The 26756-nt window shown below is 43.3% G+C and overlaps 1 protein-coding gene across 1 annotated transcript in view; it reads left to right on the forward strand.

The window, feature by feature from the left end:
- PDGFC (platelet derived growth factor C) overlaps positions 1–26756 on the forward strand; it is a 328925-nt gene that overhangs the window by 291827 nt on the left and 10342 nt on the right. Inside the window, exon 5 of the mRNA XM_088475353.1 lies at positions 16307–16514. Within this exon, the coding sequence (XP_088331479.1) occupies positions 16307–16514 (208 nt within the window). The remainder of the gene's footprint in view (positions 1–16306; positions 16515–26756) is intronic.

The following is a 26756-nucleotide window of genomic DNA, read 5'->3' on the forward strand; positions in this document are numbered from 1 at the left end:
ATGTCCAGTTGATCATAGTTTGAACAAGCAACTGATAAGACAGAGAGAATCATTTGATGCCTGGGTGTGCCTGTGGCTTCTCATGTTCCCCATACACACCCAGGGGTGCCGAGAGGGAGGGAGCGGGTACTAATTACCTGGGTCCAGACTGCTGGAGGGGGCCTGGGTCTGACACCACCCCCTCCCTCTTAAATCAGAGCAGCCCAGCACATGCTGCTGTGTTCTAGGCTGCAGTGGGAGACTGCTCGTCTCATATACCTGTGGGGGAGAGCGATCACGTGGAACGCACTCCCTCATGGCTTTGCACCGGGCTGAGTGGCTCACAAGCGGGGCTGCAAAAATATATATATTTTTTAAATCTTAAGGGTGTGTGGCCATGCCTCCCGTGATTATGCCATGCTCCTTCACCCGGGCCTGGCAGGCCTCTCTATGCCCCTGGACACACCCACGAAAAAATAATAAAGGCATTAATTACCTGAAGCATCTCTGGACAGAGCAACTGACAGACCTAGGAAGGCATGGGGTGGGTAGGGTGGGTACTGTTGCTAGGTGGCAATCCTTTTCCCTAGAACAAAGAAAGTTTGCAGGTAATAGAGTCCTGCAAACCATTTTTTTTTCATTAAGAGGCTTGCCACCTAAAGAGCAACTGACAGACCTAGGAAGGCATGGGGTGGGTAGGGTGGGTACTGTTGCTAGGTGGCAATCCTTTTCCCTAGAACAAAGAAAGTTTGCAGGTAATAGAGTCCTGCAAACCATTTTTTTTTCATTAAGAGGCTTGCCACCTAAAGAGCAACTGACAGACCTAGGAAGGCATGGGGTGGGTAGGGTGGGTACTGTTGCTAGGTGGCAATCCTTTTCCCTAGAACAAAGAAAGTTTGCAGGTAATAGAGTCCTGCAAACCATTTTTTTTTCATTAAGAGGCTTGCCACCTAACAACAGCCACTAAGGCTAAAGCTAGTAATAATGGAAATTTCCTTAATAAAAATACACTCTCTGAACTTGTGTCCAAGGCAGCTTAGAAAGTTAGAACAGGTTCTATATTGCAAGTACTAGAGCACTGTGGATTAATAACGCTGGGTAGCAATGCTAAAACATGTCTTCAGTCATTTTATTCCCAATTGTAAAGCACAATGGAGTATGCTGGCACTATATAAGTAACTGTTAGTAATAATACTAACAGTTTAATTTTATTTTTGAGAGTGGCCTGTCTGAGCATCACCTGTGGCCCTTGTAGTGAGCCCTGACCTCACCCTAATCAAGGCAAATGAGGTCTGCATCTACCAGAATGGGCTTCAAGTGGCCTTGGGGCTAATACAGCTCTTGTCAACCAGTAAGCCCATCACCAATAATGAGGGTGGCTCTACTAATGGCCACATGGTAGGACATATTTAGAAGCTTTTAGAGACTCTTATGTGTATAAAAGCCTATAGCTCATGGTCACCCATCCAGAGCATGGTCAGACCTCACACTGCTTATTTTCCTAGCTATGGCAGAATCAGGCTTTCTGAACAAAAAGTAAAGGACCAGCGTCATCAGTTATTTTAAAACTGAATTTGCCTTAACATGGGGTTCCTTTGAAACTTATCACCCTCATGTGAACATAAAGAAGATTCAACTTTAGGGCAAATGATACTGGTGCATCTCTGAGCCCTGTATAGCTCCTACAAACTAATTTGTCATCTTTAACTAGTGTTGCTCTACATGCTAGCTGGGCAATCTGCAATACCTTACACCTATGAGTAAGCTGCCAATGTGAGGTATATAATTTGGTGGTACCTGTAATGCCATGCTGGCCATCTGTATGTCACAATACTTACCTTTTTGAGGAGGCTAAGGGTCCAGTCACCTCTTCTGACTCAGGGCCTGATTCAGAGATGGACGCTCTGAATGAAAGCTCGCTCTGAATCAGGGTGGTTTTTTTTTGTTCGGCCTCCTGGCAGCTCGCATAGCTGTGGGTGACCACCCACAGCTATTGCGAGTGGCCAGGTTGATGGTCGCGATGGCCAAGACCATCGCGACCATCGGGCTGGCAACGAGACCCTTGTGGTAGGGTCTCGTAGCCGCAAGCCCCAGAGAGCTTCTGGCTCTAATAGAGCCGGAAGCTCTCCCACTGACATCACTGGTAATGTCAGTGGGGCCGCCCCCAAACGGCAGGTGTTCCTTTGGGAACACCTCCATTTGGCCAGCCACCCCCCCTGCCCGCCTACCAAATGGGGCATTCTGTCAATCACCATCAACAGCTCACCCCCTTTGGTGCGAGACCCAGAGCAACGGAGCACCCATCGCTAGCCGGGTCTCGCGCATGTGCACGACAGAGCCGGCTCTGTCGTGCGCATGCCCAGTGGGCAAACATTGACCCGGTAGCGAGCGCTCATTCGCTTGCGACCGGGTCTGAATCAGGCCCTCAGTCCACTGAACAGGGACATGGTGAAAAATGAAAATACATAGTTAGAAGAGTTTAATAGTGATGCATTATGTTGGGAACCATTCTGACTTAATTGGGTGTGCTAACGGTGCCAGCTTCATTAAGAGTTACTGTGACAGCTACAGGCTGGAGAACTGTGGCTGATGTGGACACTGGTGCTTTACTGTCCTCAGGCAATTTCAGGGAAGGATCCATTTTTGTCTGAACTGGGAGTTTTTGTAACATTCACTTTTGCACCTCATGTTTTGCTGCTTTTGGGCAAATTCAAAGACAGCTACATTTTTGCCTGAAAAGACATCACTGAGTAGTCTCTGGAGGGAGAGGGTGATTTGTACATCAGACTCTGAGGTAGAAAAATATATCCACTTACTGTATTTGACAAAAAAGAAGATTTTTTCATTATAATTAACATTTTAAATGATAAAAAATCGCTGCCAGCAGGAAGAGACCACTTTATTCAGACCTCTGGTTTCATTCCTCTGGGGGGGAATGCCCAGCACTTCAGGTGATTCCGGGCTGCCCCCAGATACTCACCGCACTGCCAGCCCCTCCTCAGTGATCGTGAGCTGTGCCGTGTACACTAACGTCACAGTGCAGCACCCAGCTCCCAGTCACTGTGGAGCAGCCATTATTTTGGTGCCTACCGCTCGGAGGGTGACAACGGTGCAGTCCGCACCTCCCTAGTGATGTCACTGTCTTAGGTAGAAATAAAAAACATTTATTACCAGACTTTTTTAAACAACACTTTCAATGATAAAGATTCACTGCCAGCACTGTATAGTGGCTCTCCTGTGACATTATTGCAAGGCAATGGAGGACAGCTGTACGTATTCTGTTAAAGAAACAGACCCAGCTTCCTCCCATGTCTGGACTGTAGAAAAATGTACCTGAAAAAGGGCTTGAGTGGTCACATGACCATTAGCTCAGAGAGCAGATACTCGGCCCTGTCCTCCTCTGTAGGAAAAAACTAAGTGACATTGTTTTTTTACTTTACTTTGTTCTTCCCGTAATTGGGAGGCTTGCTCATCAATTCACAAGCTGTTGCTAGGTGGCAATCCTATTCCCTAGAACAAAGAAAGTTTGTAGGTCAAAGACGAACAAATTAATTGTACAAAATGTTCAAGCCAGAATGTTTTTGAATAGAACTTGAACATACACCTTGCAAAACAGTTAGTAAGGTTGAAGCCAGCTATTAAAGCCATAGCATACTATCTTTCCAAGTACAATTATTGTTCTGCTTGGGTGAAGTCACATAACTTTACTATCATTAACAGTTACTTATATAGCACCAACATATTCCTTTGTGCTTTATATTTGGGACAAAATAGTAATAAAACAAGACTGTAAAAACAGACAAATAAAGACGTAAGAGGGAGAGATGAGTTTTCAGTGAACGCTTGAAGGTTTGCAGACTAGAAGAAAGTCTTATTTTACATGGACAGGCATTACACAGAGTGAGTGCAGCCCACAAAAAGTCCTGGGGCATTAGCATATTTTAGCACAGCAGCTGAGTCCGAAGAGTCTGAAGCAAGCACATTGTCCAGTGGAAATATTATTAATTCTGTTTTGGAAAGATTATGTTGGAGGTGGCAAGATAACATCTTAAAATAGCAGAAAAACATTGGTGATACTTGGTGATACAATAGTTTAAGTTTCTACTGACGAAAGATTTGAATAGAATGTAAGCTATGTCCTTCATCATCCATTTAGTTCCTGCCTCACATCATATTTTGGTTTGGATTGGTTGTCTGCTTTTACATCCATATAAAATATTTTCCATCAGTAGTTAGTTTTTCTTGTATGAGAACACTGCAGTATTTTTCACATGCAATTACATACTTAGACAGTTTAAATATGGAATTAAAATGTGTTGAGTCTACTGGTCAGTAGTGAATGCAGATAAATCACCTTTGCAGTTTAAAGCAAGTTAGATATATAGATTTTGTTTCATATACTGTATAAGTATGTTCCATACCACAATCTTCCAGCATTAGTGTGAAAGGAACTCCACATTACTACTCAGTGCTATTGGGGACCCTGCTGCTTCCGTTATCTCCCTCAGTCTGTGACTTCTTGATTTCCTCTGCGTCTTTCTCCCCAGCTCTGTCCTCCATAAAGGACGTGTCCCTGAATGTCTCTGCACCATGGAGACTGTGTACAACAATACAGAGACCCCAATTAACATTATATAACCACTGCCAAGAATGATCTATATCCCGCTGCCAGCACTGTATAACTGCAATATATAAGTGTGTACTATAGGTGCACTACAATTCCCAGGTGCTAGGAGTTAATGATGACTGAATATGGGGTTAATGAAGATAGGATGAGGGGATTATATGATGTGTGTATAGGTCAGTTTGTAATAGGATGGGGGCTATGTGTATGGTCCAATATATAATGTAATGTACTTTGATGTAGCCTATGTCGGAATAAGGAATTCTGTCTTTTTGTGCCACCTATTTGGGAGTCACTTATACCCCTTTCACACTACCACCAAATAACCCGGGTTACTGCACATGATTGTGCAGCAACCCGGGTTAATGCGCAGTGTGAAAGGGGCCAGTTGAAATAACCTGGGTCGACCCAGCATTTCAACTAGGGTAGCGAGCAGGGTTGAACACGAATTCAACCAGGCTCGCGGTGTGGTGTGAATGGGTAACCCAGGTCGAGGCGACCAGGGTCCCGTTCACTGCATAGGGAGAGTTGGCGCTTGGAGATGAGATCATCTCCAAGTGCCGACTCAGGAGCGATGGCGGGGATGTCACTAATGCCGGGTCGGGCCACCAGTCTGAAAGGGGTATCAGGCGGGTCGCACCTGGCATCGACATGTGCACAAATCCCTGGTGCGACCCACCATTAGCAATGTGAAATTTAATTAAGGTAAATATACAGTAGATAGATACAACAATAATAATAATAATAATAATAATAATAATAATAATAATAATAATAATAATAATGATAATAATAATAATAATAATAATAATAATAATAATATAGGCAAAATGGAATTCATTATTTGTATGTTTTATTTCTATCATGCAATACATAAAATAAATACACATAGCCTGGAAACTATTAAAGCATAAGATAGAAATGTGACATTTTGCATAGTAATAAGTAGTTTATTGGCAAATGTACTTTTTTTTTTAAATCTTTAACAGCGGGGTGTAATTCATAAAAAAATAGTAATAATACTAAAAATCATTGGCAATGTAGAGCTTAACATTCCATCCCAGTGATAATAGAACAGGACCATTTTCTATAATTAATTATATGTAATCTCTGTTATCAGAAATGCCATTCTCTCATTAATGACAGAAAAGCATGTTTTATGTATTATTGTGAACTGTGCAAGATAACTTGTATAATGTTCTCTTTAAAATTGTTTCCCTAGGAATGATTAAACAGTCTAATAATATGAGTTTAATTTAAAGGAAAAGTAACGCTTTAAAAAAATAATATCCACATCCTTTACAGATTAATAAATATGCATTTCCATTATAAATGTTTTAAGCTTTATGGATCAGCTAAGGCTACTTCCTAAGCCTTATCAACTCACATGGGATTTTTCCTAAAGTCTAAAGCATTTCATCTGGCATGCTTTGACAGAAGTGTTTTCTAAATAAAGATGAAATCCTCTCCTATAACACAACATAAAGTATTGGATGCTGAATAGAATATATTGTCAAATGACCTGGCTACTTTGAAATGGAATGAATACAACATATTGTATAGAATGTTCTCAGTGTGAAATATCTTCTGTCAAACAATGAGGTCGTACAATTCAATAGTTCCTTCCTTCACAATGGCTTCTAACTAAAGTAATGTAGGACGGCTCATAGCCCCAATAAAAAAAGCAGTGTAAAATAAAAATACAGTTCTAGACAATTGTTTGGCAGGTCAGCAAGTGTTGTACACATTACTGAGCAAGTCAGCAGGAGCCGAGAAGCATCGTAGTGCGGCTTGTTTATCATTGTGACTTTACCGCATTGTCTGGATAGCTTCCAAATGTATCTATTTCAAATAATGGAATTGTTTTCTCTGCAGATAATGGTTGGGAGCATCTCTGATGGACATGGGCAGGGGCGCCGAGAGGGGGGGGGGAGCGGGTACAGATTACTGGGGTCCGGGCTTCCTTAGGGCCCGGGTCCGGCGCCGCTCCCTCTCCCTCACAGCAGCCCAGCACACAGCGTGTGCTGAGCTGCAGTGGAGACTGCTCGTGGCTGCTGAGCAGCAGCCACGAGCAGTCTACTATGCTTTGAGCAGGGCTGAGGGGGCCCAGAGCTGCATATCTTTTTTTTTATTTCTTCGGGAAGGGGGCAAGGCCACGCCTCCTGCGATTAGGCCACACCCCCTATTACCCGGGCCCGCCTCGACTCTCAGCGGGCCTGGACATGGGCTTGTTAGTGTACTTTTTTATGGCTTGTTTAGGATCTTTAACATTCTTAATATTCCTGACAAGAGCCACAGTAAAGACACAGGACATGGAAAATAGAGCTGTAACTACTGGACGCAAACAGAATGAGTTGGCAAACACTAAAGCAATAATTCTTCAATGTTTTTCATTGTGTCTAAAACATTCATTATCACATTATCATAGTACATTGAGTAGCATTGAGCATAAAATAGTGACATAGCGCCTAATTCAGAGGTGCACGCAAAGCCGATGATTGTGGATCTGATCAAATTTTTTATACATGCTTGTGTATGAGTCGCACTGTGCGCGGTGGCAGTGAGGACTTGGACGCAGTGTGATCAGGGCCGCCATCAGGGGGGGTCTGCCGCGCCTGGAGTCCCGGGCCCGGAGAGAGCGGGGGCCCGGTGACAAGAGGGCAGTGAAATCAGGCTTCGGCAGCCTGGGAGAAATGGTGCAGCGCCGCCGCCAGTATTTGAAGCATAGCACCATCCGCGAGCATTACAGCTCGCGGACCGGCGGCCAATCAGGAGTGGCCGCTATGGCCGCTCCTGATTGGCTGCTGGTAGGCAAGCTGTGATTGGCTCGCAGCCAATGCCATATTTGAAATGCCGCCGGCAGCGCTACGCTGTTTCTCCCAGGCTGCCGTTGTGTGTCTGTACCGCTGACTCCCGGGGCCGGGCCCGCTGACACTGAGAAACAAGGAGTCCCTGCTGTATGCCCCTCCACCTAGTGCAGCTGGCCTTCCCTACCTTAACCCCCTACTCCAGCCAGCCTTCGCCTCCCCTTGTCTAGGCAGCCTTCTCTTCCCTGTGCCCCCCAGTCCAGCCAGCCTTCCTTCCTCCATCTAATCAAGCCACCCTTCCCTTCCCTGTGCTCACCCTAAACCAGCTATCCTTCCCTGCCCTGTGCCCTCTAATCCAGCCAGTCTTTTCTGCCTTGTCCCCCCTTCCCAGTCCAGCCTTCCCTGCCCTGTGCCTCCCCCCTAGTATACCTAGCTTTCCCTGCCCTGCCCCCTCTAGTACAGTCAGCTATCCCTGCCCTGTGCCCCCCAATTAAGGTCCAGCCTTCCCTGCCCTGTGCACCCCCAGTCCAGCCTTCTCTGTGCCCTCCCAGTCCAGGCTTCCCAGCTCTATGTCCCCATGTCCATCCTTCCTTCCCGACCCCAAACTTTGAGAATGTTTAAAGTTTTTAAACTGGTTTAATCACCAATTGACGTCCCACCCCCGAGTGTAACTCCACCCACATTATACAAAGCTCCGCCCACCTCTGTGCCATCCCCAGGGGGGCCCTGCCTATTTTGTCAGTACCGGGCCCCACGATTTCTGATGGCAGCCCTGAGTGTGATTGACAGTTAGAGCATTTGTGGGATGTTACAAAGGGTGGCGAGGTAAAACTCAGACATGTTGAATTCGTACGCAGTGGTAAAGGCTCCAGCGGGGCTTACCTGCAATGGACATTCTAAGCAACCGTAGTGTTGCTCAGAAGATCGATGATGCGACCGATGTGTGACCAATGATGCGTCTTTGTGCTGATTTGAGATGGCTCTAGTTGGTTGTCTCAGTACAAATTCCTGTGGCTGCGACATTTGCACATTTTACCTCAACTGCCACGTACAGAATAGCAGCTGCGGTGGCATTTGCGTGCATCTCTGAATCAGGCCCACAGTTATAACAAGATCTTGTAGCCAAGTTCCTCTATTCCATTATTCCAGTGAAAAATAAGTGTTTGATTAAGAGCAACTACTGTAGCTGCAAAAAGAAAATTAAAGAATAAAAAGCATACATGCCAACCCTCCTGCATCTCGCGGGAGGCTCCTTTTTATTTTAACAAGCCTCCCGCTGCCCCGCAAAACTAATGAAATCTCCCGCATCCCCCACAGCCCTGTCTGAAATCCGGACTGTGCATGTGTGAGTCTGGATGTGACAGGAGCAGGACCTGACAGAAGCATGTACTCTATAGGCTGGCCACGCACCGCGGAGTTGTGCGTCGGCCAACTCGCCCAGCAAGCAGCAGTGCAGAGCCTCCTATGTCACTGACACTGCGCAGGCAGAGACGAGAGTTCTCTCCTGCTTCAGCGGGGAAAGCGGCAGCTACAGCAGTGGAGTTTACTCCTTCTCCCCCCTGCCTGAGCAAGGTAAGGAATTAATAGTAAATAGTAGTGCTCAGGGTGTGTGTGTGTGCCCTGTAATGGGAGCTGTGCTGCGGGCAGAGGGATAACTGGGAAGGGGAGGGATGGGCAGGAGAGCAGGATATTGCAGCAATAGCAGCTGGATTAAGGAGGGGGTAGAGGGGGTAACTGCCCCAGGTCACCTGCTATCGGACCCCCAGCCTTTGATTTTACAGCTAGAAGCTAAACAGTGAAGACGAAAGAGAGAACTCCGATCAGGGGGCAGGGCTACATGGCAGGGGGCAGAGCTACATGGTACCGTACACACAAGCAGCATGAGGGACTGAGGAGAGGATCTCTGTAGACAGTTTACACACTACACAGTGTAAGGTAGTAACAGGGAGGGGGGACACTGTGTATAAGTGTGTTATTATATGTAAATGACAGTATGTATATACATGCGTGTGACTGTACAGTACATATGTATGTAACAGTATATATGTGTGTGACTGTGTGTATATGTGTGTGACTGCCTCTCCTCCCCCCCCATGTCAGGTCACCTCACCTTGCAGGAGTCCTTGCTGTCAGCTGTAATTATTACCCTGCTATGCCCGTGTCACACTGCTACATCCAGATACCACTGACAGCCAGCACCCCTTCCCCCACATACCAGGGGTCACCTCACCCAGCAGGAGGCAGTGGTGGCAGCTGTGACTATTATCCTGCTTGTGTCCATGTTACACTTCTAAAGCAAAATATACTGGGGACAGCTGCCAGCTCTCTCCTGCAATCCATATGCCCCCTCCCCACCAATTCTAGGGGTCACCTGACCTTGCAGAAGGCATTGCTGGCACTGTAATAACCTTGCTGGTGCCCCCTTTTACACTATTACACCAAAATACTACTAAGATCAGCTACCGGCTTTCTACTGCCCCTCCCTGTACCTTGCCCATGTTGCTCTTCGTATTACTCATACTTGCCAACTCAAAAGGCCCCCATACACCAACGCGATTTCTAGACGTTCACACCATTTTCGACTCGATGTACCTTCAGTCTTGTTGAAATCGTGCATGTTTTCAACCGTTGCGCGCTCCCGTGGGTCCTTCAATCGTATCTTTTCAAAAGGCACTGGGACCAATATGTTATTATTATTATTTTATCATCATTAGTATTATTATTATACATTATTTATATGGCACCACAAGGGTTCTGCAGTGCCTTACAAAGTACGCAAGCATAAACAGTGCACAGAAAACAAGCATTATTTTATATGCAGTCACAATACCCACAGAGATAGCTCTGCCTGCTGAGCCTAAAGGTTTGGTGCCAGTGTGGGCAGGGAAGGAGCATGTGCATGTGCAAGTCCCAACAAACTAATCCCTCTCTGGGGATTTTTGCAATAAGTAGCACATGGGCTTCTATAGGCAAAATCATCTATTAATGGTGTTACCTAGTGAGCTCAGCCTCTGGAAAGTTATGCTTTCTGGAACCTGCTGCAGGTAGGCACATTGCAGCCCTATAGAATCCTATGGAAACTGCTGTGCCATGGGTCTGTAGTGGATATCTCTGATATCTGCCATAGACCATTTTAATACAAATGGAAATCCATATGTATTGTGGTAAATCTCAGAAAATAGCAGTTTTCAGAAGTATTGCAGCATTTTTACTATTGATACATTCTGCCGCAAGTAAATTGATAGGTGATAATAGTTACCTCCACTGTAATATCCAATACTTCACTTAAAAAAGAAAACAGGATTCTAAAAACATTATACATAAATCATACATATGCCAAGCTATTTGCATTTTTCGATTGTAACCCCTACCTTTATACACATTTACCTTTGTGTGACTGAATTAAGTCAGTGGGCCTTATGCACAACTCAGTTTCTACACCTGCAATATTTGTTTCATTCTAGGGGCCTATTTATTGCGGCCATTTGGAATGAGATTTGTGGCAATTTGCTAATGGGCCCTCCTGACGATGAGCAAAAAGTAAAGCAATTGCACTGTTGCATTGTAACCATACATTGGGTTCTAATTAAGAACAATACCAAATACAGGCAGCACTGGCATATTTAGTGTACTATCATAGTAAAAATTCCAAATACGCCGCCAGTATTTAACATAACTTACCTGTCCAGCGAGATTCAGTGGTGTCCACCTCTTCATCGGTGACCACTGCTGGCAACATGCTGCTGACTAATACACATTTGTAATGGCCATCTAAGCTTCAACCTGGCAGGGACTCAGCAAAGCTTGGAAGACTGCGCTAAGGCTTTGCTGGGTCCCACAATCTATCATCTATAATTGGCGTAAGTGATACAGTTGTAAACAGATATAACCCATTTTGCAAGTGCTACATGGGTTATGACTCATCTAAAATTGAGCCCCGTGTATGGGGATAACAGTATGATGTGATTTTCTGTCAAATACAGGACCTATTTATGATATTGTATGCGTTAGACACTTTGTAAATAGCCACAGATGCAACCTCATACACAAGTCTCAGTTAAGGCATAATGATGCATGGTGAGGGTTGCCTGTGTCAGACCTGTCTTTTGCCTGTCTAACCTGCATTGTGTACTCCTCACGTTCGCTACTTTATATACAACTCTGCTACTTTTTCCTAAATTTTGTGTCTTAGTTCGCTTATAGTCTACTAGGTAGTTTAGATTAGTGTTTTGGTGCAGCTATGTAGCAAAGTCTTTGGTGTAATAAACAGGGCTATTTGGCATGATTTGAGGATAGGTATATGTGGACACATCTTTACTCAGATCGTGTGAAAACTGCTGTTTGACAACTTGCTGGCGGGGTTGCATCATTTGCAACCATGCCAGGCTGTACGTTACCTGACATTGTCGCAAACAATGTGACCAGTCAGAAACGTCTTCTAGGTGACTGTCAGAAGATAATCTAGCAGCTGCCAATGACAGAATGACCTCCTCCAGTGTCTGCTGTGCTGCCGATCACTGCTGATCAGTAGCACGGCAGGGCACCCCACTCGGCACCTGCAGAGAAGAGCAACCACGGGAGAAATGCAAAGTTGCAATGTTGTGATGGTCTGGTTATTGATGATTGAATATATCGATGACCGATATGTTCAAATCGACATTGTGTTTAAAAAAATGTATTTTATTTTAATTACATTGTTTTGGATGGATAAGGTATAAATAGATGTTATTGACCTAATTCAATCATAAAAAAACCTGACAATTTCGGAGCGGTTTTTGGAAACAATATTAGCCAATTAAGTGGATAAGCATGAGTTATGGGGCCAATGGGCTTGGCAAATATGCCCACTAGTCTTTTTTATGTTCCAATCTAACTAACTCTTATCTTTGTGTTACCACTCTGTAACAAAGCAATTAATGCCATCTAAAAACCTTCTTATACTACAGTAAATGCATGTCAGTAACATATGAAAGGATTTGTTAATATTGCATTTGTAAATATAAAATATTAGAACTTTTAAAAAAAAAATGTGTTGTTACATCATTCAGACATTACCCAAATATTATTATATGAATTATTAATATATTTTTGTATTATATTATACTAGCAATATTCTACTTTACCATTTTGGTTCTTATGATGTTTCCTGCTGTTTATCTGTGTGGTATAATTTACAGACTTGTAGGTCAAGCAGCAAATAAATTTACCTACAACATATGTTCATGAACCCATATTTATCTCAGCCACAAATGCCTATTAACATGTTCTTATTGTATTCATGTGACAGCCTCTCTTCTTCTCTCTCTCTGACTTCAACTTTTTAAATATGAATGATGATGATGATGATAATGTTAATACACTTTTTGAAAATGTAAAGTCTTGTAAAATAGTATACTCCATGTTCACAATAAAGAAATCTAAACAGAAGCTTCACTATTGGTTACTTTTCTCATGTCAGAGAAAATGCACAATGTTCTAGATTGTTGGTTTTACTTTATTGCTATGCTAAGTTTAGTAAGTTTTGTAGAGCAGTTTAGCTGTTACTCAAATTTTCAAAATAATATATAATATATACATACCTATGTATGTCATTGTATATTTGGCCCTGGTTTTAATGGGTTGAGTTAACAGTAACTTAAGACACTGAGCAGGGGTGGGGCAATGCGGTAAGCTGGCCCTGTGCAGCAGAGAGTCATCGGGCTAGAGAGGCGCCATCTCTATTAGCCGAGCGCCCGCTGATATTTTGTTACCAGCAGGCACCCGACAGCCCCTTCCCTGCACCTGGAGGCTAGAGCTTACTCCTGAGTGCAGCATTCAGGCTCCCGCCACAGTGTGTGTAGGGAGAGACGTCATGATGTCTCTCTCATAGTGCCGAGTGTGAGGAGCTGTCAGAATCCAGCAGGCCAGGTGCGGGGCTTCAGGTAAATAGTGCTGTGCATTTGTGTAGCATAATTTGTAAGTGGTACTACTACTGTGGGCATTATGTGTAAGGGGCATTACTACTGTGAACATTGTGTAAGGGGCACTACTACTGTGGGCATTGTGCAAGGGGTACTACTACTGTCGGCATTGTGTAGGGTGCACTACTACTGTGGGAATTATGTGTAATGGGCACTACTGCTCTGGGCAATGTGTAAGGGGCACTACTACTGTGAGCATTTTATAAGGGGTACTACTACTGTGGGCATTGTGTAAGAGGCACTACTACTGTGGGCATTGTATAAGGGGCACTACTACTCTGGCCATTATGTGTAAGGGGCACTACTACTGTGGGTATTATGTGTAATGGGCACTACTGCTGTGGGCATTATGTGTAAGGGGCACTACTACTCTGGGCAATGTGTAAGGGGCACTACTACTGTGAGCATTTTATAAGGGGTACTACTACTGTGGGCATTGTGTAAGAGGCACTACTACTATGGGCATTGTATAAGCGGCACTGCTACTGTGGGCATAATGTGTAAGGGGCACTGCTACTGTGGGCATAATGTGTAAGGGGCACTACTACTGTGGGCATTGTGTATAAGGGGCACTACTACTGTGTGGCATAACGTGAATAATGGGCAGTACTGTGTGACGTAACGTGAATAAGGGGCACTACTGTGTGACAAAGCGTGAATATGGGACACTACTGTGTGTCATAACATGAATCAGGTGAAGTGAATCAGGGGCACTATGTGCAGCATAATGGGAATAACATGAATAAGGGACACTACTTTGTGGTGTAAAGTGAATCAGGGGCACTATGTGCAGCGTAATGGGAATAACATGAATAAGGGACACTACTTTGTGGTGTAAAGTGAATCAGGGGCACTATGTGCAGCGTAATGGGAATAAGATTGTGCTACTGTGTGTCATAACATGAATAAGGGACACTACTTTGTGGTGTAAAGTAAATCAGGGGCACTATGTGCAGCATAATGGGAATAATATTGTGCTACTGTGTGGCGTAATTTGAATTGGGGGTACTATTGTGTGGCCATGCCCTTTCCTTGTGAGATCACACCCCTTTTTGCTGCTTGTTTTGTCCCTTTATAATAAATGGGAGGAAGGGTGCAAATGTATAGTATGCAGGGGGCACCGAGCACCCTAGCCCTGGCCCTGACACTGAGCTATTTACTTAGGGACTGACTGAGAGTTGGGAGCAAAGCAACATTGCCTCTGGACAAAACATGTTGTAATGCAAGTGATGAAAATGTGTTTATTTTTGGCATGCCAGGAAAATACTGACAGCTTTTGCATGTAGTGCACAAATACTGGGCAGTCCTGAAATAATCCCTTATTGCATAACTAGGTAGTATTCTACATACATTGAAATACATTGGATGGATTTCTACACAGAATTAATATTCAGTAGTTTACATAACTGAGAGCCTGTGTTGGTTTACAGAAAAACTGGATTGAATGATTGGTGCAAGTGCTATCCACCGAGCTGCCTCATCCAATTTACCAAGCCTGGGTTCGTCAGAGATCTACTGTATATTAAATTGATATTTTAACTGAATGTTCTGTTTATACAGTGTAGGCTTATTATACGTATGTACATTATTTTTTTATATATTCTTTTATTTAAGTACATACAAGTCAAAAATAAAAAGAAATATGGCAAACATATACAATAAATAGTTGACACAAATACATTCAATTTTCCAAAATAATATTATAAAACCATACATTACAAACCAAATTCAAAAAAAAAAAAAAAAAATATACCAGCAAGAAGAAAAAGGGGAATATAAAGGGGGGTGGGGGAATTCCTTGGTCTCCAAATACAGTTTAATATGACTTATGTGTTTTTTTAATTAATGTAAAGCCTCATTACAGTATGTTATGATACATTTATCATTTGGTATTTATAAGGTGTTCATATATGATGTACAGATTGGTTTATAGAACATTCATGAACTGAATTTATCATTAAAGGAAACATTAGCTCATGTTTCAAAATACCGTACATATACAGATGTACTGTTTGATATATTTTATATCACAATTACCTGTTTAGATTTCTTTTTTACACATATTCACATTGAGGTATTTATTGAACTGACTCCTGATAATGTCACTGATGTTATAAATGAGCAGAGGGACAGGAAAAGACAATGCATGGCTTGGAGGGAGACTGAATCTGATAATAATGGCTTGGATCCATCATTTCTCTCCATCCAAGCTCTATTCGCCCCTTAATGTACAATAATTACCTTAGTAGCTGCTATTAACTTTATAGCTGATTGTGTCAAATTCCCTCTGTACAAGGTACGGCTGCATGATGAATCTGCCAATATACTTTACTGTTCTTGGCGTCTACCTCATACACTTGTCTCCTCGTTTTAGTCCTGCCATCAGTAAAAATAATATTAAATAGTACAGTGTGTTCATTATATGAAATAAAATAATATATGTGTAGGTAATGGTTCTATAATTATAAATTTGGGTGTAATATCTTGCAGCAATTATAACAGTGAATTGTAATAAATTTCAATGAGTTTATTAACTATATGTAATTAAATGTAAAATCTATTTTTATTTGGAGCACATGAAACAAATGGGTCACTTTCGAAAGTCATTAAAAGCTATTTAAAGTAAACTATATGGTTACTGTATACTTTTCACTCCTAATGTATTCTCTGTTAAGTATCTATTATGTGCTGTATCCCATTGAATTATGAAATAATAGACAATTTATGTTTGGGATTCTCTAGCCTTACTGAGTTGACAAATCTGCCCATTCATTACCCCAGCTGCCAAAGCCCAGGTATCCCAAGGAATCCCGAGGATTGCTTTTTGTGCACACCCTGATAGAGTTCCCATTCCCTAAACTAGAGGAGTAATGTGGTTAAAATATTTTTTTCTACTTTGTCACGTAATCGTCCTCATTTTTTGTGTTTATGTTCAGCAACAAGCGGAACCGGCCAAACCCTCGGTGCTCCCTCCGTCAGCACTGCCATTAGATTTACTTAGTGAGACTGTTTCTCGGTTTGGGACTGTGGAAGAAGTAATCAGATACTTGGAACCAGATAGGTGGCAGTTGGACATAGAAGAACTGTACAGACCATCATGGCAATTACTTGGGAAATCCTATATCCACGGCAGAAAATCCAGAGGTATGTGTAGCATGTTGTCTGGCATGTAAAACTGTAACACACTTTGAAAATAAACCTCTTCATTAGTGTCCATGTCCATTTGTTAACACTCTATTTGTATATGATAGCTGTAACTAATGCTTAATATAATATAATCGGTGCCAAGAAGTGATGCACAGAATTTTTTTATGTTATCTTCTTTGAATTGTTAAAGATGTATGTTAGGCCAGAGAACATTGTATACAATTTACTACTTTCTGCATATTTCTCGGTACAGAATCACAAAGTATTAAGAAATGAACTTGTGGCCAGATAAGCTTGTCTTCTGTATGTAAACTGTAGTCTTTCTTGTGCAACATGTTAATATCATTCCACACATATCATTTAAAGGGAAAGCTAAACCTTTTCCTCTGGGAAATGCTGACCTGCCTAATGTATAGTTTAGTTATGCTAATCGATCAGAGTTTTAGTGGTTAATTGTTATAATACAGTATTTCAAAGGTCTGTTTTGCAGACTGTACAATAGCAGATTAAGTGCTGTCATCATTAACCGTCTCCATGTCTCTTGATTTGCGAGTATCCAATATTTGGCATCAAGTTTAGTGTAATTCTAGACACATAACAATCTATTATCTTATCAATTGTCTAAATGACTGCATCTGTGAGACAATTGGGCACATATATGAGGAGGACTGTCACAATCCGGTGAAAGTGATCCTCTGTGGAGGACAGTGAGCCGGGGGGTTCAGGTGACTATCAGAGTGACTGTGGCTAGGTCTCCTATTTGCGGCCGAACCCAGGTTTGGCTAGACCTGCCCAGAGGCACGGAGTCTAACTCACTTGGTTGTTTTCTCCAGTGACCCCTCCAATTGGGATTTGGTTTTCCGCTGCACCAAGTGAGCAGGTCGCGGCCCTCTGGACAGGTACCTGGGAATGGCAGAAGACCGGAAACTATATTACATTAAGTTATTGCTAGAACACTGGAGATACACTGGAACACAATTAGAAATCCTGATCACCGGCTTGCATGAGATTACTGAGAATGTACTAAGAATCACTAAGAAATCCAGGAGCTGACTAGCTCAGCAGCTAAGGGAGATGTGGACAAAGGCAGGTACTGGAGTTTGCTAAATATGTAGGAAAACACAAACATATACTGGGGATTGGACATACAAGAGTAGAGTGGACTCAAGGAATATATTGGGAATGCTAGAAATGTGGTACTGGACAAAGGCCAAATACTGGGAGAGCTAGAAATGCTGGTACTGGGCAAAGGCAAAATACTGGGAATAATTATATATGCAGGTGCAGATTGCACAGACAAGACATATAGAGAAGATAGGCATACACTGGGAGAGTGCTAATTGCAAGTGCAGATTTGCACTGACAAGACACAGAGCAGATTGACACAGACATGTGCTGGGAGGACCAGCTGTGAGCTAATTAATACCAGCAGGTAATCTTACACTTCAGTGATACAGGGTAATAGCCACAGGAAAGCTGCAATAGAATTAGCAGCACATATACAAAGACACACAGGGAAGGGACATGAAACACTAAACTACTGTGAGAAAGCTAAAGTCTCAGAGTAAGGTTTAGCATGGAAGCTAATACAGGAAACTGGGAAACTGTGAGCAGGCTGAAGCAACACGCTGAAGGATTTAGCACAGAGCAGCAGTGGGAGTAACACAGGCACTTGGAATAACGAAGTTGAACAGCAACTTCCTGGAGTTCTGGAGGCGGATTTATACCCAGGGGTAGCAGATTACTGGAGCACAGCATCAGCTGACTGAAATCATGCAACCATAGGTTAGGAGTACTGTCACATGAGAGGAACTGTCATGGCGGCGCCCATTATGGGAACTCCGATCCCCAGCACACACAGCCGACCATGGAAGCTCGCAAAAAGCACCTAAGGCAGAATACTCAGCCCCACATCCATCACTGCACCAGACATCTGACCGCAAGGAAGTCAGGGGAAGCCGGCAAGGAGGTGAGAGAGGCCGATCCTAGGCTGAACCCTGACAGTAGGCCCTCCTTTTAGGGTGGGCACTGAACACCCATAAAGGCTCAACTGGAACTCCTCAGAAAGACACAAGAAATATATTTGAAAAACACAGGAAACTCGAAAATCTTGATTGAAGATACAATAAGAACTGGAAAATTTAGAAGAACAAGGTTCCCAATACCAGATGGATTCTGAGACTAATAATTGGAAGAAATAGTCAACTTGGTCCAAGGAAGGTTGGTCACCAGGAAGTCATCGATTCTTCTTCTTTTTCCGAGACTTTTTCGAACCATTTGAAGAAGAAGAAGACTTAAGTTGCAAAGTGTCTTTCATGGGAACTACCGAAATTGTTTTTTCATTGTACTCAGGATCATAGTCAGAATCTGTGTTATAATTCATCATCCTTATGCCTCCTTGAGTCTTATCCTTCTGGACAGGTTGTTTTTGTACTGGATCTTTTTGAGAAGGACTCAAAGAAATGCATCTGAGCTTAATAGCAGAGGGTGGTACCCCAGAACTGGAGACTTTGTTGAGATGAGTATCCTCAAGAGAACTGTAAGGATAAGTTGGATCAAATTCTTTAATGACTGCCGCAGTAAAGGCTACTAAATCTGACAGCATCAGATCCTTTGAATCATAAATAGGCTGAACCCAGTCCCAAGCTTTACCTCGGAAAGATGAAATTATAAATTTTACTACATTAGTAGGCTTGATTTCAGACCATGGTGAGGATTTCATAATAGCGATGAAATGATCCACCAAAGCATAATACTGCGTTATATCTCCATAAAAAAAATGGACATAGAAACATCAGATGGATCCTAAGGTATACCTTTAAATTTAGTGGTAGCATCAGCTTGTGAACCTCTTAACGGATTGGGCACTAAAGCATTTGACTTTGACACAACACTAGAAGATTCTTCCTTGAGTAAAGAACCGGAGATCTGTCCTTGGGATACAGATTTTGAAATCCCTTTTTGAGATGTAAAACTTGAGACTTTCCCCAGGACTATGAGACTTGATACCCCCTGCCAGGGTACATAACTAGAAACCTCCTCTGGAGGTATGATGCTTGAACAACCATCTTGGGGAGTAACACTTGGAAACCCTTGTTCTTGGGGTACAAGACTTGAGATCCCCTCCTGGGGTAAGACACTTGAACTCTTCTTCGGAAATGTAATACTCGAAATCCCCCCCTGGGGGATGGCACTAGGAATCCCATCCTGGGGTGAGACACTTGAAGTCCCCTCCAGGGGAATAGCACCATGAACCACATCTTGGGGCATTACACTGGGAACCCCATCCTTGGGTAAGACACTTGATTTCCCCTCCTGGGGTATAACACTGGGAACCCCATCTTGGGATGAGGCACTTGAATTCTCCTCCTGGGGTTTAACACTGGGAACCCCATCTTGGGATGAGGCACTTGAAATCCCCTCCTGGGGTTTAACACTGGGAATCCCATCTTGGGATGAGGCCCTTGAAATCCCCCCCTGGGGTATAACACTGGGAATCCCATCTTGAGGTATAACACTTGGAACCCCATCCTGGGGTGAGACACTTGAGGTCCCATCTTGGAGAATAACACTTGAAATTCCCCCTTGGGGAACCCCATCCTGGGGTGAGACACTTGAAATCCCCTCCTGGGGTGAGGAAACTGAAACCCCCTCTTGGGGTGCGAGAACATATGGTGAAACTGAGGTATCAACTGATCTGTGCAGTTTTATGGTTACTATGTAATTGGGTGGTGTTCCTAACACTAGGTCTGTGGGTTCCATCATTTTAAAAAAGTAAACTAAGACATTCATTTGACCTGACATTTGCTCAGTACATAAATGCAACCACATGCTTCCATTTGGGTGCCAAATGGTGTGAATCTACAAAAAGTTTATGTGACATATTTGGTCTTTGAGGAGATCTAGGAGCCTGGAGTCTAATCTATTATCTATTATCTAGAGTGTCCAGAAGATGGGCCAGAGAATGCTGTGCTTGCAGAGTATACAGGACCACCTGTGACTGCAAGCAACCAATTCCTGGCATATTCATCAGGCACCCAGGAACTCATATGAGGTCAGCTGATATATGTGGGTCATGTCTGCTGTAGGCTCCATTTCATATCAGGTATTGCACCCAGTCAGCTTGGAGTCCAAGTTAGGAACTAGGCCTTGATAAGGAGAGTCTCAGTGGTGGGCATGGACTATATTTCTTTTTTATGGATAGCTGTTTATGTGACATATTTGAATTCTTTGGATGTATACTGTGGTGCATCAATTATGTCAGGATGTCAAGCCACACCCTAAGACCTATTTATTCTGTAGATGACTCATTATTTGACATTTAATGTATTCTTGTTATTTTACAAGAGCTTTTGCTATAATTTAGGCTAGCCTTCTGATTGGCATTAGAAAAATGTGCATTACATTGCATGTTACACACAATCTTGTTTAGCATAGAATAATAACCAGAGCTGGCTGTTGGGACAAGATCAATTTGGGACACTAAATTGACCCCATTTTGTTCACTTGTAGTGAATGCAAGTAAATAGCATGGGAAGTGTGCATAAATAACATCATTGCACAGCAAATGCTTCCAAGCACAAGTGCAAGTGGATGTGGATGCTGGGGAAAGAAGGTTTTTTTAGGCCATAAGCGGCCTTTTAGTCTCCTTTCACTAAAGAATTCCTTGTTTCTGATGAGCTCTCCTTATTTCCTCTGACTCAGCCTTCCAGTTATTCCTCTGTGTCTTTCATCCTTTCCTATTATAAGTGCTTTCTTTCATATATTCGGCTGCACAGCCTGTTATCGTTTTCCACTCAGTCACACCCAGAACATATGGTGAAACTGAGGTATCAACTGATCTGTGCAGTTTTATGGTTACTATGTAATTGGGTGGTGTTCCTAACACTAGGTCTGTGGGTTCCATCATTTTAAAAAAGTAGACTAAGACATTCATTTGACCTGACATTTGCTCAGTCCATAAATGCAACCACATGCTTCCATTTGGGTGCCAATTGGTGTGAATCTACAAAAAGTTATTACCACAAATTCATTATATATGATTTTACTATGAAAGGAACTGAAGCTTTACTGCAACTTATCATTTAGAGCCATTGGCCTTACCCCATTGTTGTGACCATTGTCACCCTCCTGGGGTGAAGAACTTGAAATAAGGACTTTCTCTTGAAATGTAACATTTGAAATCCCCTCCTGGGGTATAACACTGGAAACCCCATCCTGGGGTAGGATACTTGGACCCTTGTCCTGGGGTGATGAACTTGAAACAAGAACTTTCTCTTGAAACGTAACACTGAAAATCCCCTCCTGGGGTATTACACTGGGAACCCCATCCTGGGGTGAGACACTTGAAGTCCCCTCTAGGGGAAGGACACTAGGAACCCTCTCTCTCTGGGTAAGAGGCTTGGATCCCCCTCCTGGGGTATAGAACTTTAAATGAGGATTTCCTCTTGGGGCGTGACACTTGAAATCCCTTCTTGGGGTATAACACCAGAAATACCCTCCTGGGGGATAGCATTTGAGGTCCCTTCCTGGGAAACAAGATTTGAAACCTTCTTTTGGGGTGAGAGACTCAAGGCCCCCTCCTGGAGTACAGAACTTGACACTCCCTGTTGGAGTATGGGACCTAAAACCCCCTTCTGGGGAAGCTGACTTGGCTTTTCCTTTCGGGGTACGCAATATGAAACCCCCTTTTGGGATGCAAGAACACAGACTTCCTCCTGGGGTGAGTGGCTCAGAATCCCCTCTTGAGGTATGGAACTTGAGACCCTTTCTTGTGGAGTAACACTTGAAATTACAGTCCGCTTCTGGGGCATAACACTCAAAACGAAGGCCTCCCCTTGAGGCATGAAACTCGAAACGAAGGCCCTCCCCTGGGGCATGAAGCCCGAAACGAAGGCCTCCTCTTGAGGCGTGTAACTCGAAACGAAGGCCCTCTCCTGGGGCATGAAACTCAAAATGAAGACCCCTCCCTGGGGCGTGAAACTTGAAATGAAAGCCCCCTCTTGGGGTACAACACTTGTAACCCCCTTCTGGGGTGAGAGATTTGAAACCCCCTCATTGGGCATGAAACTTGAAACGAAGGCCCCCTTCTGGGGCGTGGAACTTGAGACCCCCTCTTGGGGTGCGAGACTTGAGATGCCCTGCTGGGGTAAGGAAGTTGAGACCACTCCTGGAGTCCCGTATTGGGAAAAGCAGAATCCGGACTGGGACCGGAACAGGCAGAATCCGGGCTGGGACTGATGGAAATGGAATCCGGGCCGTGACCAGTAGAAGTGGAATAAGTAGTGTCCCTGACTTTAGAAGGTTGAAATATCCTCCCAATCTTTCTTAGACGAGGGTTGAAGCATCTTGTAGCAGGGCCCCAATCGAAAACTTGAACTTTCTTTTGCTTAGTGGACATCACCTCCTTATCTGTAACTGAAGAAACGGGAATCACTGATGGATGATGGGGAGAACTGAAAACGCAGACATTAGGAGTCACACACTTGTCCCCACTTCTCAGTGGGCGCAGAGTTCAGTCCTTAAGAAAGTGATCGTCATAATCGCAATATAAACACAGATGCAGTTCCCGGCGTCGCTGACGTTCAACCTCAGTAAGTTTAGGGCGCAGGTAACTTTGATGCTTTACTTTAGTTTGCTTGGAAAAGCTGTTAGTCAAATCAGGAGTAGCACTAGAAAGCTTGGAAATAACTTGAAAAAATTTGGGACGGAGATTTTGTAGTTGTTCTAGAAGCCAGTAGAAACTCTTGAAAGGTTCAGGGTCACGAATATCAGGAAATTGGGGAACCAGAGGACACTTGAGAGGTTCACTAGCTTGCACAGAAAATTTTTCATCTGTAGGGGTAATTGAAACGGAACTGTGGAGAATTCACTGGCGGAACTTGTGATGTGTCTGGGGACAAAGCAGCTAGAACTGAATGAATAACCGTCATTTGACTAGAGAGTTCTGCAGCTGCTGTCTGACGGATTGCAAAGCTGTCTCCTGTGCAGACACATGAAAGAGTAAATCCTGAAAACCTGCTTCAACCTGGAACCCGGCGGCTTGCATATTAGGCTGTTCAAACTGTCACAATCCAGTGAAAGTGATCCTCTGTGGAGGACGGTGAGCCGGGGGGTTCAGGTGACTATTGGAGTGACTGTGGCTAGGTCTCCTATTTGCGGCCGAACCCAGGTTTGGCTAGACCTGCCCAGAGGCGCAGAGTCTAACTCACTTGGTGGTTTTCTCCAGTGACCCCTCCAATTGGGATTTGGTTTTCCGCTGCATCAAGTGAGCAGGTCGTGGCCCTCTGGACAGGTACCTGGGAATGGCAGAAGACCGGAAACTATATTACGTTAAGTTATTGCTAGAACACTGGAGATACACTGGAACACAATTAGAAATCCTGATCACCGGCTTGCATGAGATTACTGAGAATGTACTAAGAATCACTAAGAAATCCAGGAGCTGACTAGCTCAGCAGCTCAGAGAGATGTGGACACAGGCAGGTACTGGAGTTTGCTAAATATGCAGGAAAACACAAACATATACTGGGGATTGCACATACAAGAGTAGAGTGGACTCAAGGAATATATTGGGAATGCTAGAAATGTGGTACTGGACAAAGGCCAAACACTGGGAGAGCTAGAAATGCTGGTACTGGGCAAAGGCAAAATACTGGGAATAATTATATATGCAGGTGCAGATTGCACAGACAAGACATATAGAGAAGATAGGCATACACTGGGAGAGTGCTAACTGCAAGTGCAGATTTGCACTGACAAGACACAGAGCAGATTGACACAGACATGTGCTGGGAGGACCAGCTGTGAGCTAACTAATACCAGCAGGTAATCTGACACTTCAGTGATACAGGGAAATAGCCACAGGAGAGCTGCAATAGAATTAGCAGCACATTTACAAAGACACACAGGGAAGGGACATGAAACACTGAAGTACTGTGAGAAAGCTAAAGTCTCAGAGTAAGGTTTAGCATGGAAGCTAATACAGGAAACTGGGAAACTGTGAGCAGGCTGAAGCAACACGCTGAAGGATTTAGCACAGAGCAACAGTGGGAGTAACACAGGCACTTGGAATAACGAAGTTGAACAGCAACTTCCTGGAGTTCTGGAGGCAGATTTATACCCAGGGGTAGCAGATTACTGGAGCACAGCATCAGCTGACTGAAATCATGCAACCATAGGTTAGGAGTACTGTCACATGAGAGGAACTGTCATGGCGGCGCCCATTATGGGAACTCCGATCCCCAGCACACACAGCCGACCATGGAATCTCGCAAAAAGCACCTAAGGCAGAATACTCAGCCCCACATCCATCACTGCACCAGACGTCTGAACGCAAGGAAGTCAGGGGAAGCCGGCAAGGATGTGAGAGAGGCCGATCCTAGGCTGAACCCTGACAAGGACTTTATTGCACAGATTTGGAACTACTTATTTCCAAAAAAAGCAGCTTGGAACGAAAGGAATCGATGATTTCCGGGTTTGCGGAGGTAGTGAAATGCAGAATATGACAACTTCCTGCTGGGTGGAACGCACGGCCATCTTATTTCTGGGATATGTTTACAAGTGTGCATGCGCACACACTAATGACTGCCGATTAGCGGCTGTGTTAGCATGTTAGGATAATTAAGTAGGGTATATATACGCTGTATGAATGAGCCCCTGATACGCTTCTGAGGAAGGACCAATCGGTCTGAAACGCGTTAAGCGTGGGCTCTAAGGAAGATATCCATTATTGGCAGAGGCTGGGCTGTACTTGCGTTACCTTGTGGCATAATACTGCATCCGGAGCGGTTATCCTTGGTATTCCATCATCCAAAGAAATCCAAGGAGGGAATTCGCGTACATGCTGTTGCTGTGCCATGCTGTATGGATTTCTACATGTTCGTTTTTGACTTGTCATTTGTGAGTGTAACCTTTAATTAAAAGTATATTTTATTTTATTTGGATCTACACTATGTTTGTATTTTTTATCCCCATATGTGATATCCTGCTGTGATCAGCGCATTTAAGCTTTGGAGGATAAGAACATTCAGATCCTATTGTAACCAGAGACTGCAAGACTCATTTATGTCTATATGGTCCCATAACAAGTGAAGTTGTTTTATGGTGATTATAAGTCCTCCTTTTTTTGCATTTATCACCATTTTGCATGTGGTGTTGGGGAAGCGCTAGGGGTGGAATACACCTTTTTTCCTATTACTAGGCTGAACCCTGACAAGGACTTTATTGCACAGAGTTGGAACTACTGGCAATGGTCTGAAACATTGTACTGGAATGTGGCTTGGGCTCTCAAGTGCTTTTTATATGTCCACACAGACGTTGGTAGCCATTACAGACTATATTTTCTGCTCTAATGGATGAAATCCGATTGGATCAAATTTTGCTAGGATAGTCCAAATCTTCTGCATTACCCTGATTTCGGAGTTTTCACAAGTAAATTAGTAACAAAAGGGAATATCTAATAAAAATTACTGAAGTTATGTAACCAAAATACATACACTAACTTGTATTTCTAATTTAATTGTTTTTATCAACATTTACCAAAAATATGAGACAGTGAAATAGATTTTGACATCATTTATGCAATTAATAAATCCTATGAGATTATACTCTGCCATTTAGATTCTCTCTAGAAAGTTTTTTATTTTCTGGTTTTTCCGCCCAATCGGTTCTTTACGTTTTTAAAGCAATCCTTAAGTATACCTACAGTATGCCGGTCCTGCTGCCTTGCACTTCTTGTCCAATCTCATCATGGGATGTGCTTATGTTATCTGACTTGCATTCTAATGCATCTTCTAATTCTATTGACTCTATTTCTGAATTGTAATAATTTATTGCTGCTCTCAGTTCATCTTTGAATGTGGCCTTTACCTCTCACATGAGATCTTTCAGATAACTGGTCTCAGGACAGTCTAAATCTTTTGTATCAAACTTTGGACTTGGCCAATCTCAAGAAGTCTTAGGTGGAAGTACAGATTCGTTGACTTTCTCCTTCTTCTTAAAGAAGCAGCTGATGTAACCTGGAGCAGTTTTCCAGTTCATATTGAGACTTTTGCTCAGATAAAGGGGATCAATTGTACCTGTGGTGGGTTACACTGAGGAAAATAGATAACATTTTTGCTGTGGTTTTGCTAAGCACTCAACCAATTCCCCCATGGGTCATTTTTAGGATGCTTTTCTATGTCTAATGCAAAATTAATACAAGTTGGATGTGATTTGGATTAAGAGAGTTCTATATAA

This window comes from Taudactylus pleione, unplaced genomic scaffold, assembly GCF_031769625.1.
Source record: "Taudactylus pleione unplaced genomic scaffold, aTauple2 ptg000170l, whole genome shotgun sequence".
Lineage (NCBI taxonomy): Eukaryota > Metazoa > Chordata > Amphibia > Anura > Myobatrachidae > Taudactylus > Taudactylus pleione.